We start from the raw sequence: 15,820 nt of genomic DNA on the forward strand, positions 1-15,820 counted from the left end.
GTTGATGGAATCTAGCAGAAGCTATTTCCCCCCAAAACCTCAGGCACCCTGATATATATCTGTTGCAATGGAGAGATTCATTTTACAGAGATATTAGCAGGGGTGTGCTGGAGCCCCCTCAAACCAGCCAGTGAAAGACAATTGTCAAGTTTTCATTGGGAGCACTTAGACCTCAGAAATTTTCAAACTATAGACAGGGCTTCATTTATTCTTTTGTTGATTATTTAGACATAAGAAAGTGATAGAGAAAAAGTCAATAATGCAAATTAAACTTAAAGGTATATTGGGGTTTTTCTCTCCTGGAGAGTCAGTTGTTAAACATTTACCTACACACCACTGCATATAAGTAAGGAAAAGCAACATGATAGAATGGAAGAAACACTAGACCATCAGCCGTGTGACTTTATGCAACCATGGGCAAGCTGGTGAACCTATTGAGATCTCAGTTTATTCATCTGTGATCAATTATTAGTTCAACAAATATTTATTATGAATCAGGCACTATGCTAAGCAATGGGGATAAAAATATGAAAAAGAAAAAATAGCCCCTGCCTTCAAGGAGCTTACAATCTAATGGGGGAGATACAAGACATAAAAGGAAGCTGAAAGGGGGGTGGGAAAAGAGGGCAGGGGTGAGAGAGAAGGTAGCCATAAGTGGGGGGATATGGGCATGGGCATGATGGAGAAATCTGAAAGAATACAGGTGAGTGGGAAATGAAGAGATGGCAGGCCTGAATGACCTTCTGGAATAGAGGCTTTGGAAGGAGCTTTTTGCTCCACCTTGTAATCAGAGGACCAGAAGGTACTGAGGTGTGTGCACCAAGGCTCATGTGATCTTACAGGATGATAAAATTCCTGATAGTGATATTCATGGGGGCATAATGGACATGTCCAAAAGAGTGTCCAGGTGGGAAAATATATAAAATGTTTAAAAATCTATAAAATGAGAGGTCTGTATTAAATAATCTCTCTAAGGTAATAATCCCAACTCTAAAGAAATCGCTATTTCTAAGTAAGTAAGAGCCCTGGAACTTATAGCAGAAGCTGTTTAATTGGTGATTTTGTGGCTCAAAATGCTGTTCGGAAGATCCTGTTCCTCTTACTTTTTGATTGTTCTGTTACACTGTGCATATTTATTATAAAGGTCTCATTTTTCTATATTTTTCTTTAAAATGGAAGGCAGAAAAATAAAATGGAAGACAGAAAGGCGAGGTAAAAAAAATGCTTATTAAATGAAAAATAAAATGAAATTAAAAAAAATACAAATTAACTATAAAGGACATCCAAAGGAAGATGCTATCTGCATCAAGAGAAAGAACTGATAAATATAAGTTTTGTGTCTACTGGGGTAGGGAAGAAAAAAGGGAAAAAAAGGAAATTTAAATGATAATATTGTTATGTTTGAAAGGAATAGCAAGTAGTACATAGTAGATTAGCAGTTTTATGGACAATCATCTTTTTATTGTACTGTGTTATAGAAATACTTCTTTTATTCCATAACCTAAAAATAAAATAAAAATTTAAAAATAACATATAAAAATATGAAGTGCTGCTATTGATTAAAAAAATGAATTTGGGGGGGCGGCTAGGTGGCGCAGTGGATAAAGCACCGGCCCTGGATTCAGGAGTACCTGAATTTGGATCCGGCCTCAGACACTTGACACTTACTAGCTGTGTGACCCTGGGCAAGTCACTTAACCCCCATCGCCCCCCCCCCAAATGAATTTAGGATAGACCATGGGGAATTGGAATTGGGTACTACCTGTTCCCTTACCTCCCCCAGGTGGCCATGAAGTAAATAGCTTCATTATTGTGTTGAGCATGACCCTGATGATCATCCTAGAAGCTTGCTCCCTCACCCTCATGAGAGGATGGAGATAGATCGGTGATGATGCCCAACTTGGTACCAATATTTATCCTTTCCCAATTTTTTTTCTTGAAGAAATTGATGATCCTAAGAACTTGATGACTAACCAGGTGACAGAGGATACAGCCACTATATCCTGGGACCCAGTCCAGGCTGTCATAGACAGGTACATGGTGCGCTACACTTCAGCTGATGGAAAGACTAAGGAGATACCAGTGGAGAGGGCCAAGACCACCACCACCCTGACAGGCCTGAAGCCAGGCATGGATTACACTGTTTATGTCTGGGCTGTGAAGGGGGACCGGGAGAGCAAGAAAGCCAACACCAAAGCACTGACAGGTAATAAGGGACCCACTGTTAACCACAGAAGGAAAAGAAGTCTCTTCTCTTTCAATTCTGAAGGTTTGTTTGGGTTAGGGAGGAGGGAATAATAAAGCATCTGCCTCCAAGCTTTGCTTTTACTGATGACTAGTCGAGGCCTTCTTGCACTGCATATTTGTCTTTCTATGTGTTGTAGACCTCAAGTGATAGATAAAGAATCTGAGTACAAACCTCAGAGAAACTTAATGTACAACCGTCTCTGAGTAATGCCTCCTTTGTGTCATGTGTGCCAAGTCATGTATGTGCTATGCAGGTATTTAGAGGGGTACTTGACCATGTGAAGGGTCTGTGATTTTGTCCCTTTATTGAAAGGGAACTTCTTGTGTGGGATGCTCCCCACTGATGCTGATATCAATTCTCTTAAGAAACAGACTCCACAAAACAAACAAACAAAAAAATCATAGACTCGTGGATTCAGATTTCAAGTTGAAAGACACCACAGACATCATCTGGTCTAATCCTCTCATTTTATAGTTAAGTAAAATGAGGCCCAGGAAGGTCAAATGTCTTCCCCAAAGTCACGCGTAATAAGTGGAAAAGTTGGGATAATTTAGTAGCTAAGATTCAGACACTTGCCTAATACCAGAACAAAGACCTATTTTAATCCTACGGCACATATTTAATTTACTCTTTGATTGAGTTTGGAATACCTTGGAATACCCCACCTTCTATGCCCCCAAAAAGAAACTCAAAGTACCTCATATAGGTAGCTTGAATCTCCTTTTCTTGATTCTTAAGGCCAATACCATTCTCTCTGTGGGTGGAAAGAATATGTCACAAGTGTGACTTGAATCCATATCTTCCATCTTTCTATCACTCCCACGGGGGGGTTGTTTTCTACCAAGGCATGAGCCCCCAGAAAGACTTTTGTGAATTTATCTTAGCCTGTGCTCTGATTTTCAGCTCATAGATTTTAGCTAATTATAAGGATGTTGTTGTTATTGTTGTTGTTTGTCCTTTGTTCTTGAAGAGGATCATAACAGATGTCATGACTTGCACTGAATTGGATTTAAGTGAGGGAAGACTGTGCAAAGTCACCAACCTCAACTCTTTCCTCCCAAGTCATCTGGGTCCAGTGGCAAGATATATTATCAGGTTGACTGGAGATGGCCCTGGATGTTTAAGGCAATTAGTGTTAATTGACTTGCCCAGAGTCACACAGCTGGTGAGATTTAAAACTCAGGTCCTCCCAACTTCAGGGCCAGTGCTCTATTCACTGTGCCACTTAGCTGCCCCAGTTAAAAAGCAGCATTGTAGAAAAGGAACCGGATTGAGTTCAAGGCCCAAATAGCTATGTGATCTTGGACAAGTTATTTAACCTTTAAGTCTATGAATTTTCCAATGGGAAAAACTATCCATATACTACCTATTTCACAGGGTAGTGGTGAGGAAAAAAAGGGAATAATATAGGTAAAGTGTATTGTAACTATAAAAAGTTGCATATTATTAAAATTTTAAATCTGTGGTTTCATTAGTATAGTTAGTCAATACATATTAATTAAGCACCCAGTGCTAAATGCTGAGAACTCATATAGAATTATAGGGAATTCATGATGAAGAAACTCCCTCCATCACTTTATATTGGCCACCTCTCTGACTCTTACAGTCCTTGAGGAATGGTTAGGGGCACTAAAAGGTTAAGTGACCTGTTCAGGATCACAGAGGCAGTAATGTCAAAGTTGGGAATTAGGAGGCAGCTAGGTGGCGCCGTGGATAAAACACCAGCCCTGGATTCAGGAGGACCTGAGTTCAAATCCAGCCTCAGACACTTGACACTTAACTAGCTGTGTGACCCTGGGCAAGTCACTCAACCCTCATTGCCCTGCAAAAAACCCAACAAAACAAAAAACAAAAAAAAGTTGGGAATTGAACCAGGTTTTTCCAACTTCGAGTCTTGCTTTCTGTCTACTAGACCAAACTGCCTCTAGATGATGAGGAGAGGAAGGAGGAGGAGAAAAGAGAGAAGGAGACAGAGGAGGAAGAGGATGTCCTTCAGTAAGCCATTTAACCTGTATCTATCTCAAGCAACTGGCAGACTTTCAGAGTTAGAAGTATCCTTAGTGGTTATCTAGTCTAAGCCACACCCTCTAAGAGTCCTCATAACAAGACAACTGACAAGGGATCACCTGGCCTTTTCTTGAAGACCTCCAATGAGAAAACACTCCACCCCTCTCCTGAGGCAGCCAATTCTCCTTTTTTATACAGCTCTCATTGCTGGGAATCTTTTACTGACATCAAACCTAAAAGTTGCTTCTTTATCATTTCTCCTAGCTGGAGCAACATTGAACTCACTGAACTCATTTTTCACATGGCAGCCCTTCAAAAACTGGAAGACAGGGGCAGCTAGGTGGCGCAGTGGATAGAGCACTGGCCCTGGAGTCAGGAGTACCTGAGTTCAAATCCAGCCTCAGACACTTAACACTTACTAGCTGTGTGACCCTGGGCAAGTCACTTAACCCCAATTGCCTCACTAAAAAAACAAAAACAAAAACAAAAACTGGAAGACAGCTAGCACGTTCCCTTTTCCCAAGACTCTTCTCTGCCATTTTATACACCCCCAGTTTATTTAAGCAAGTCTCATGTGGCATGGACTCATTATTATTCTAGTTACTGCCCTCCAGCTTATCAATGTTCTTTCTAAAATGTGGTCCCAGGAACTAAACACAATATTTAACCTTAAAAATTGTTCATTTTTACAATATTGATATTATAGTAGATATTATTCTTCTAATTCTGATCACCTTATTCTACATCAGTTCATGTAGGTCTTTCTAATTTCTATGAAAAATTTTCTTCATCTCATATAGCACAATAATATTCCATTACATCGATATGCCATAATTTGTTCAGTCATTTCCCAGTTGATGAGCATCCTCTTAGTTTCTAGTTATTTGCTACTACAAAACGGCTGCTATAAATATTTTTATACATAAGAACCCTCTTCTCTTTTTTTATAGCTCTTTGATATATAGGCCTAATGATGGTGTCACTGTGTTAAAGAGTATGCACAGTTTAGTAACTTCTTGGACAAGGTTCCAAATTGCTTTCCAGAATGATTCTACCAATTCACAGTTCCACCAAAAGTGCAACAATGTGCCTATTTTCCCCACAGTTCCCCCAACATTTGTCATTTTCCTTTTTTGTCAATTTTACCATATGATAAGTCTGAGATGGAACCTCAGGGTTGCTTTGATTTGCTTTTCTCTAATTATTAGTGACTTGGAGCATTTTTTTCACATGGCTAGTGGTAACTGGGACTCCTTTTCTTGAGAACTACCTTTCAAATCCTTTGACCATTTATAAATTGAGAAGCATGAACTAGTCTTTTCCCTGCCATGATCTGTCCATGATGAAGTCATGCTTGGTTCTTTGAGATCATCACTTCCTTTTCCAGATATATATATATATAAGTTGCCCATTTAGTAATGTGTTCTAGAATTTTATTGGGAATTGAAGTCAAGTTCACAGACCACTACTTTGCAAAGTCAATCCTTTTCTCTTTAGTTTCTCTCCTCTTCTTTGGAACTGAATTAATGTCTTGAACCCAAATGAAAGACTTCCCATTTAGTTTAATCTTATTAATCTTAGCCTAGTGTTATAGCCTGTCAGGATCTTTTTGGATCCTGCATTTGTCATCCAATGTGTTGACTCTCCCTCCTGGTTTTGTCTCTTTTACTCATTTGATACCTTTAACTAAGTCATTGATAAAAATGTTAACAGCTCAGCACCAAAATTCCTAGGTAATCCATTGGATACTTCTTTCCCAGTTGTGGTACTATCAATGATTACTCTTCATATCTGAGCATTTGACCAGTTATGAGTCCAGCTAATTGAAACGTTATCTAGCCCATATTTCTCCAACTTTTCCACCCATATACAATGAGATACTTTCCTGAAGGCTAAGTAAACTTTATAGCATTCCTCTGATCTACTACTGTGGCTAATATCTGTTAGTCCTTTGGGATCACTGTTTCTTTTTCCAGGTGTTCACTTGCCATCTATTTAATAATAGATTCTAAAATCTCTCCAAGCCCTCAAGTCATAGATCTGTTGTTATTTGGTGGAGGGAAGTCCTCTTTCATTTCTGTAAAGATAAGAAGATGGCACACAATATCGTCCCCATTTTATTTTAGATGGGGAAAGAGAAGCAAAGAAAAGGTGTGTGCTTGGTTCAGTTTCAGACCTAGCCAGCATGTGTCACAACATACCCAGCTTGTTCAAATGCTAATTGATGCGCCCAAAGTATAAAATGTTTGACCTTTAAAGATACTCTGGTGATGATTCCCAAAGCTGTTTTATTGTTTCATATTGCAGCGATATTGGCCTCTGAGCATTCTAGACTGTTTCTTTCAGAAATTACCTGCTGAAAAGAGATTTGGTTGTACTGATCTAACATTCAAGTAGGAACTGAGGTCATGGAAGAGGGTTAAGGAGATGCACGAGGGAAAGTACAGAATAGTTCAATAGTAACTCTGCTCTTTTGGGATGACTTGGGGCTGGGGATGGAGGTTTGGGGTGGGGGATAAAAAACAACCAGAAAGGGAAAGCCTCTTTCTGGTGCTGTTTGTTAGTAATAAGTGTACAGATTGGTGAACTGGGAAGAGCAAGGGATATAAAGTCAGATAATATGGCTTGGGTTTAAATTCCACCCTGCCACCAATTACCTGTGTAATTTTGGGGGAAATCACTTAACTCCTGTAAGGAATTAATTGTACTCCCCAGGGCTTCATTGTTCTCATCTGTAAAATGAAGAGACTGGGCTAGATGACTGCTAAGGTCTATTCCAACTCTAAAAATCTATGATTCTATCTTCTCTATGCGTGTTACTTCTATAAAATGATGGAGTTGTTCTAGCTGACCTTTAGGGTTTCTTCCATCTCAAGAACATGTGAACTCTGCAGCCCTTATTTACTTCACTGTATGCCACAAGAGATTTCATTTCATTTCATTTATATTCTTCTCAGTCTGACAGCCAATATATTCTGAGGGGGAACCTTGGCATCAAGGAGTTAAACCGAAACAAACTGGTTTTTTAATGTTGGGGTTTTTATTTTTTAAATTTAGATTTGATTTCCAAAGCAGGAAATTAGATTCTGTCATATAACAGAAAGAACAGAAGGTATACCAATCCTTTTACTTGAGGAAATCAGACCAAGTTGGTGCTATAGAAACTCAAAGTACCCATAAAGCTCTAATTCAGAACAATAGTTGTTTGATTCTTATTAAAACACAGTCATTTACTTCTAAGCGGAGACCTTGTGTGGATTTTTTTTTGGCCTGGAGGCATCTTTTGGGGGACTGCTAAATTACAATAACTTCCGACAAGGATTTTTTTAAAAATGGAAATTTCAAGATACATTCTAGGGATGGTTAAAAAAACTGAGATAAATGCCCAAATAATATAATTGAAAATTATGGTACCGCTGAATTTTAGTTTTTCTTGCCTACAGAGCAACTCTCATAACACATGATTCCATCTGGAGCTTGTGTGGGAGACCACATAGAAGACAAAAAATGCCAGTGTCCTTTCTTTATCTCTCTGTCTCTATGTCACTCTCTCTGTGCTTAGGACATAGCAAGCTCTTAATAAATCAATATTTTTTCATTCGTTCTTTCCCTCTTTCCACTAACCTTTCTTTTTCTTTTGTCTTTCTTCATTCATTATCTCTGTGTTCTTGTCTTTATGTCACATTAGAATGGAATGATTTTCTAAAATCTGTTCCCATACATATATATGTACACATACATATATATTCTATATGTTATTTCTTTCTCTTTTATCATCTCCTTTTCTATTTCTTTTCCTCCCTCCCTCCTCCTTGTCATCATCCCTTGTTTTCATTCTTTCCTTTCCCATATACTTTTGTTTTCTTTCTATCTTAGTAATAATAATGAACCAACTCTTTATAAACAGATATTGACTCTCCCAGAAACCTCCGTGCATCTGATGTGACCCAGTCTAGTGGTGTTGTGACCTGGATGCCACCTTCTGCTCAGATTGATGGCTATATTTTAACTTACCAAGCTCCAGATGGCACCAGGAAGGTACTTGACTTTTTATGTCTTTTCTTTCTGTCCCTTCTTTGTTTGCCTATATTTAAAGTACCTGAGCTCAGTCAGCCATCTTGCTGACCACTGGGCAATGTGACAATCTGGTAAATCAGTCAACAAATATGTATTAAATATCCACTATGGACAGAGCTCCCATGTTAGATTTGGTTATTCTGAAGAGGATCCCATTTTACTGAAATGGCCGAGGGCATGTGCCACATCACAGCTGTCCCAGGGTGACAATCTAATGATTCCTGAATATATATTCATTTTAGATAAATGGTAGCTACTGCGATAGCTACTATAATACCAGTCTTAGCCTGATTGGGATAAAAGAATCTCAGGGGATAGTAATACTGGAGGCCACATTTTTCACAATATTTTGTTCTTTGACTGACTTTGAGTTCCTCTTGTCAAGATAAGACCTATATTCTATGCTCTAATAAAAACTTCCCACCTAAAAAAAAAGTTGTGGTAAATATTCTACTATTCTTCCCAAAGATTATGTTTTTTCCCCTGAATATCTTTGATTCAATTCAATTCAGTTCAGCTCTATAAGCCAGGTACTAGGGATAAAAAACAAAAAAAGAAAGAAAGAAAGAAAGAAAGAAAGAAAGAAAGAAAGAAAGAAAGAAAGAAAGAAAGAAAGAAAGAAATGGCCATATGTTTTAAGGAACTTATATCCTGAAAAATAAAAGTGGTTCAAAAACCATTAATTATCCTCAGATTCACAATATCTAGCACTAGATATAAGACATTCCCATTTTAGAGTTTTAGGATCTGCTCCTTTCCAGCCTCATGTCTTTGGCTGATTCTGCACATCAGGACCTATAGGAACAATACATGTCTCTGCTCAATAGTTTTCAGTCTCTGGTAGAACAACCATCCATAGGTTCCATAGAGGCCTGTCATGGAGTGAGGGGCCAGAAAACAATTATATTGGTTGTGTTACACAGCATCACTATCCCACCATCTAAGAACTAAAAGTTCAACCCTATAAATCCTTCATGTCTCCATTTCATGTTGGAATTGAGTGTTATCTCTGGTATCGCTTTTATTATTGAAGCTTCATTTTATTTTTTTGACAGGAGAACTGATGTCTTTTGTACTGTCCCCACTATACTCTAAGCCTATATCTGTTGTACTCGAACTATTGAAAAACAACATGGTGTCATTACTTGTTGAGATCAGAGAGCACCAACCCTAGAGCTCTAAAATGCTATTTCAAGGATTAAGCATACTAAATCTCTCAGGGCCCCAGGATAATCCTGCTAAATTATCAGGAAATTGCTGATCTCTGAAGATGGAGAGTTTCCATACTGGGGGTCTGCCTACTGAACTCCTCACAAATTCAGGCCAGTCCCCTTCCAACCCCCACCAAAAATAAAAGGTACCTGGAGATAGTTAAGAGCATTGGACTTGGAGTCAGGAGGGCCCAAAGTTTGAATTCCAATTCTACTCTCAAAGAAATTTAAAAATAGAAATTGTTTTGTAAATGTGAAAGTGCTACCTGTTAGTTATTTTCAAAAAAATATATCAGTTATCATTATTGTAATAACTTCCTAAGTCATGTTCATTTTCTCATGAGTCAAAGCCATCTTGCTCAATGCTGATAAAATGTCAATCCTTTGCTTTAAATCTTTCAATGGCTCCTCATTACCTATAGAATAAAGTACAAAGTTATTATCCTGATATTTAAGGTCAAATCAATAAGCATGATGCTATGGGTTGGGGACACAAAATTCTGCCCACAATCTACTTTTCCAAAATTATCTTTCACTATTGCTCCCTGAGCATATTATGCATATGCCTCTGTTCCATTGTTCATAATTTTTTTTTGCACACAGAATGCTTCTCCACAATTCCAAGCTGCCTCTCCAAGCTTAGATCGTCATTTCTCTCATGAGACTTTTCCAAACAGCATAGCTCATAGTATTCTCTCCCTACTCTGACCTCCTATCTCTTTCTGTCTGTATCATTCTTTTTTTTTTTTTTTTTTGGCGGGGCAATGAGGGTTAAATGACTTGCCCAGGGTCACACAGCTAGTAAGTGTCAAGTATCTGAGGCTGGATTTGAACTCAGGTCCTCCTGAATCCAAGGCCAGTGCTTTATCCACTGTGTCACCTATCTGCCCCCTGTATCACTCTTTTGGCCAGATACTATTACCATATACTATTTTTTTCCTATATTGTTTTGGATTTTTTTTTTTCAGGGCAGGGGTGCAATCTTAGTCTGTGAGTTTATCAGTGGCAGTAACTCCCCACTGTATCAAAATCCCCTCTATCCATTAGGATCAGCAATTCACTGGTGACTTAGAGACAGGGAATTTCCTGGGAGCAATGAGAGATTAAATATCTTTCCCATGGTCACACAGCTAGCATGTGTCTCAGAAGCCAGGCTTGAACCTAGGTCTTCTTGACCCTGAGGCCAGTTATCTACCCACTATATCATACTGCTTCTTTTCTATTTTTAGTTATCTTTTTTAAGCTTCTCAAACTAGACTGTACAATTTTTGGAAAAAGGTTCTCCCTTATATTTCCTTTTGTCTTCTGCACTGCCTAATAAAATTTCTTGTCTATTATAAGTGCTCAAGAAATATTTTTTGAGTCATTAATTCTGGATTAGATTGGGGAGTACCAAGGATCATCAGTAGGTGGTAAAAATTGTCTAAAAATCAATTTAGTACCAACTTTAACCATAAAGAGGCCAGTTTGCAAGGTGTCTATTATGTGTTATACTTTAGCTGATGCAAACTCATCAAATGGAATAACCAATTCTCTAACATATGTTTGCATGCTAGGAGGTGAAGCTTGGGCCTTGGGACCAGAGGTTTGAGCTGCAAGGTCTTGGCATAGGAAGAAGGTATACCGTCTCCCTGGTAGCCTTTAAGGGTGATCGCCGGAGCAGGACAGTATCTACTAACTTATCCACAGGTAACACGGGGTCTTAGCCTGGAAATAATATATCATGGGCATTGTATGTAGCAGATGCCAGAAAAGGAGGCAGGAGTGAGTGGGCAAAGTGTTATGGCTTATATAGGAATGAAGAAATGAAAATATGTTGTGATTGAGGGCTAGTCTCAAAAATTCCCCCCAAATTATTCTGATTTACACAATATAAATATCTATAGAAAAAGATATATATGCTTAGATATGTCTGTGAATAGATCTACATGTTTATATGTGTGTACATATGTGTGGGAGTGTGGAGGTGCATATTTAAATATACATACATATATACATCTATGTTTATATGTATACATGTGTATATTTACATATATGGAGCGAGAGAACCTGTTTGGTATGCTTAAGAACTGTTGGAGAACAAAGTAAGTGGGAAATAGAGAATCCATAAGGTATATAGAGAGCTAGATGGCACCTAGGAAGACCTGAGTTCAAATCCAGCCTCAGACATTAGCTGTGTGACCCTGGGCAAGTCACTTATCCACATTTGCCTCAGTTTCCTCATCTGTAAAATGAGCTGGAGAAGGAAATGGCAAACCACTCCAGTATCTTTGCCCAGAAAACCCCAATGGGATCACAATGCCTGAACAACAAAATATGAAATAATAGTCAAAGAGTTGAAGATCTTCCAAGATAATGAAAAACACTTCTCATGGTTTCTTTCCCTTACCCTAATGATGCTTTCTCTACTTGGTTCCCAGTTGGGGCTCGTTTCCCCCACCCATCTGACTGCAGTCAGGTTCAACAGAATGGAGATGTTGGCAGTGGCATGTATACCATCTACCTGCATGGTGATGTCAACCAGCCCATGCAGGTGTACTGTGACATGGACACTGATGGTGGCGGATGGATTGTGAGTAACTTGGTTCTCCCAGGGTTCTTTACCCAATAATTTGTTTCTTGGCCAAAAGGTTGGCAAGAGTTTCTCCAAAAGGCCTTGGGAAATTAATCACTTTATTTTCCATGGAATGGAGGAGCTGTTTGCCTGCAGTATTACTTAAGGAAATTTATATTAGTTATTAAAAAAAAAAAGTTCTGTCCCCAAGGTTTGGAAAGAACCAGGCTTGAATTATCTAGTCCAACCCAGAGCCAAAAACAAATCCCTCCTACTTCACCCATAAGTAATCATTCAACCTTTGCTTCAAGACCTCTAGTGAGGGAGAATAATTTATCTCCTAAATCAGACCATTCCCCTTGCCTCTTTGTGGATAAAAAAATAAAAATAAAAAGACTGAGCTATTTGGCTTACGAAACTAATGCTATTCATTTCTGTAGTCCTTTATACATTTCAAAAGGATTTTATGTACACTATCTGGGAATACAGCAGCACAATGGAAAACAGCACCAGGTTTGGCATATAGAGATCTGGATTCACATATCAGCTCTGCTTCTTACTAGCTGGATGACCTTTGGCCAGTCACTGGCCTTCATTGGGCCTCAGTTTCTTCAACTGTAAAATGAAAAGGGGGGCTCAGACAAGATGACCTTCAAGAAACCTTCTATAGCTAAGTCTTTGTGTGACAAATTTCACAATAACCCTTTCCAGTGGGGAAACTGAGGCACAGAAAGTTAAATCCAATCCAAGAGGCAGCTGTTAATGTGTCAGGCACTTTGCAGGCGCTGGCTTTTTAAAAAATGTGTTTGTGTGTGGATCTGTGATTTCACTGGTGTACAACTCCTGACGAAGGAATGACTCGTTAAGAATACAGATCAACAAGTGTTTTGCAGCTTACAGTTGTGGCCTTGGACTACACTTACCCGGTCAATATATTATTAGAGGCTGGACTTGAACTAGGGTTGGTGAAGACTATGAACCTCATCTCAGAATTTATTTTGTTTTGTTTTGGTTTTTTTGTGAGGCAATTGGGGGTTAAGTGACTTGCCCAGGGTCACACAGCTACTAAGTGTTAAGTGTCTGAGGCAGTATTTGAACTCAGGTCCGCCTGACTCCAGGGCAGGTGTTCTATCCACTGCACCACCTAGCTGCCCCAAACACTTTCTTTCTTTCTTTTCTTTTCTTTTCTTTTTTTTTTTTTGTGAGGCAATTGGGGTTAAGTGACTTGCCTAGGGTCACACAGCTAGTAATTGTTAAGTGTCTGAGGTCAGATTTGAACTCAGGTCCTCCTGAATCCAGGGCCAGTGCTCTGTCTACTGCGCTACCTAGCTGCCCCTCATCTCAGAATTAAAAAAAAAATTCACAATGGAAGGAAATGTTACATTTTACTTAGAGGTTAGTGAAAATAAAGATATATTTTTCTTAACCAAGTTTATAGATGCCCTGAAATCTAAACTTGGACCCCTTAGGGGACCCATGAACCCCAAGTTATGATCCCCTGAAATGGAATGGATTGCCACAGACAAATGTGAGAAAATGATTAATAATGGATTTCTAGGAGAAATCCAGAAGCTACTCTCCCCCTCCCCAGCTTGGGAAAAGCCTGCGGTTTAACAAAAGGAATGCAGATTGACCTTCCTGACTTCCTGGAGGAAGGTAACTCACTTTGGCTACCCCCCCAAGTCACGTCAATCAATGGAATTGAATGGTACTGGCCAATTGGCTTGAATCAATGTGTAGTGACCCGCCTCTACCTGAGATAGGATAAAAATCCCTGGGGAAAGGGCCCCCCCACTCTTTTTTTGCTGTGCTTGTCACTATATGCCCACCGCTTCTCTTACCCTAGGGCTGACTCTCCTCAGCTCCACCCCCATTTTCCTGGGTGTACACATGGTCAAATCAATAATAAATGCTTACAGCCCAAACTGGCACAATAGCCTTTAATTCATAAGTAACAATATATTAGAAACCCAGCTAAGTTCCCCAATATCTTAGAAGAAGAGAGGCTTATGCCCAATATTTCAAATGACACACAAAGGAAAAAAAAAAAAAGAAAGAAAATAGCCCCTGACTCCACGGATATTCCATTCTACTCCTTTTCTTTTATTCAGTACATGTTTCATATGCACCTATTCACCATTGAATGTAAATTCCTTGAGAGCAGGGGCTGTCTTTTACCTTTCTTTTGTATCCCCAGTGCTTAACTTCATGTCTGGTACACAGTGAGTGCTTAATAAATGTTTATTTACTGACTGACTTGTCACTCAGCAGATGAGTCTGAGTTGCCATTAGATTCCTGCTTTCCTGCACTTCCCATTGCAGTTGCATACTAATAGCCAGTCAGCCCAATCCACTCATGTCCTGAAAACACATTAGCTGGAGGCATTCTGGAACACGGTCACCTCTATAGGGGTCATTTGCTTCAGCCATCTAAATGAAGGCTCGTTGCCCAGGTATAACAGTCCTGGCTCTATTTGACAGAAACAAGGGCATTTGAGACTTAGGTCAGGATCACACAAGTAGGATGTTTTGGGCCCTCTCTGAAGCTCCTGCTTCTTAGAGCAGAGTCGGTATAATTCATTAAGGCTCCTACCCTGATCAAATCAGACTCATCCAATTAACCGGAGAGATGCCATAAAGTACAACCTGATCCTCTCTAGCCTGTGCCCACATTATTAGAAGACCCCATCACTTCCTCTCCTCTACCCTCCTACAGTGCTGGTGCCATCCCCGGCTCATTTTAGGTAGGAGGAAGCATAAACTCAGGGTGTTCAAACTTTATTCATTTACCCACTTGCTCAGGGGGCCTTTGAAGCCAAATGGACTGGAGCCACCACAGATAAAATGATCCTGTCTGATAAGCAGTGAAGAAGAAAACTTATTAACCGCACAGCTGCCTCAGATGGCTGAAAGGCAATAATTGGGTTGGGTGGGGAATTCCAGATTGATTTGTAAAAGGGACAGAAAGGAGAGTAATATGGGAAGCCTTCTGCCTGACCAGACCCACAAGGCTATACCTGCTGCTTTTCATCCATACCATTTTAACTCAATAAATATTGTCCCTTCAGGCTCAAAACCTTAATTCTGGGCAGTTGTGCCTATAGTTGACCACTAGGCAAAGATTTTCAAGCTGTCTTTCATGGTTGCTGAAATCCAAGGCAAAGGAGGGAAGGAGAGATCTCTTCATGGTGATCTGATGCAAAGATAAGTCAGCCTGCCTGGAAATGTCTGGCCTCCCTATTTGACTACAATATATCCTGGCTCATTCCTAGAATGTAGAGATCAGTCCCAATAATCATAAAGTAACTTAGCAACAACCAGCACCAACTATTAGTCTAACCAATGGGAACCTCCCCCGGCTCTTGTTTTCTGTCCAAGTCTCCATGATGAATCGCATGAGTTTAGGCCCTCCCAATTCTCTCCTCAAAGTACGCACACTTCAGGAAGCATTCAGAATTCCCCAAGTTCTCCCTCCCACATTTTGTTGGTGGTTCTAGCATCTATGTTGTTCAGGAAATTCATCTGTTTTTATGGGCCACCTTTGGAAAACAGTCTCAAGCTACTGAATGCTCTAAATCCTTTCCAGAAGAAATCTTCTGTAGAGTGGGCAGCAGGAAGTTTGTTTCTCAGCAGAAGACAGAAGAGACTCGCCCCTATGTAGCCAAGGCCTTTGGTTGGGAGCTAGAATTAGAAACATCAGGCAGCACTTACAATGCCATTAGG

General features: G+C 39.6%; 1 protein-coding gene across 1 annotated transcript in view; it reads left to right on the forward strand.

The window, feature by feature from the left end:
* TNN (tenascin N) overlaps positions 1–15,820 on the forward strand; it is a 77,232-nt gene that overhangs the window by 45,413 nt on the left and 15,999 nt on the right. Inside the window, exons 12-14 of the mRNA XM_044005378.1 lie at positions 8,163–8,293; positions 11,100–11,232; positions 11,964–12,115. Of these exons, the coding sequence (XP_043861313.1) occupies positions 8,163–8,293; positions 11,100–11,232; positions 11,964–12,115 (416 nt within the window). The remainder of the gene's footprint in view (positions 1–8,162; positions 8,294–11,099; positions 11,233–11,963; positions 12,116–15,820) is intronic.

This window comes from Dromiciops gliroides, chromosome 4, assembly GCF_019393635.1.
Source record: "Dromiciops gliroides isolate mDroGli1 chromosome 4, mDroGli1.pri, whole genome shotgun sequence".
In the NCBI taxonomy this organism is placed as follows: domain Eukaryota; kingdom Metazoa; phylum Chordata; class Mammalia; order Microbiotheria; family Microbiotheriidae; genus Dromiciops; species Dromiciops gliroides.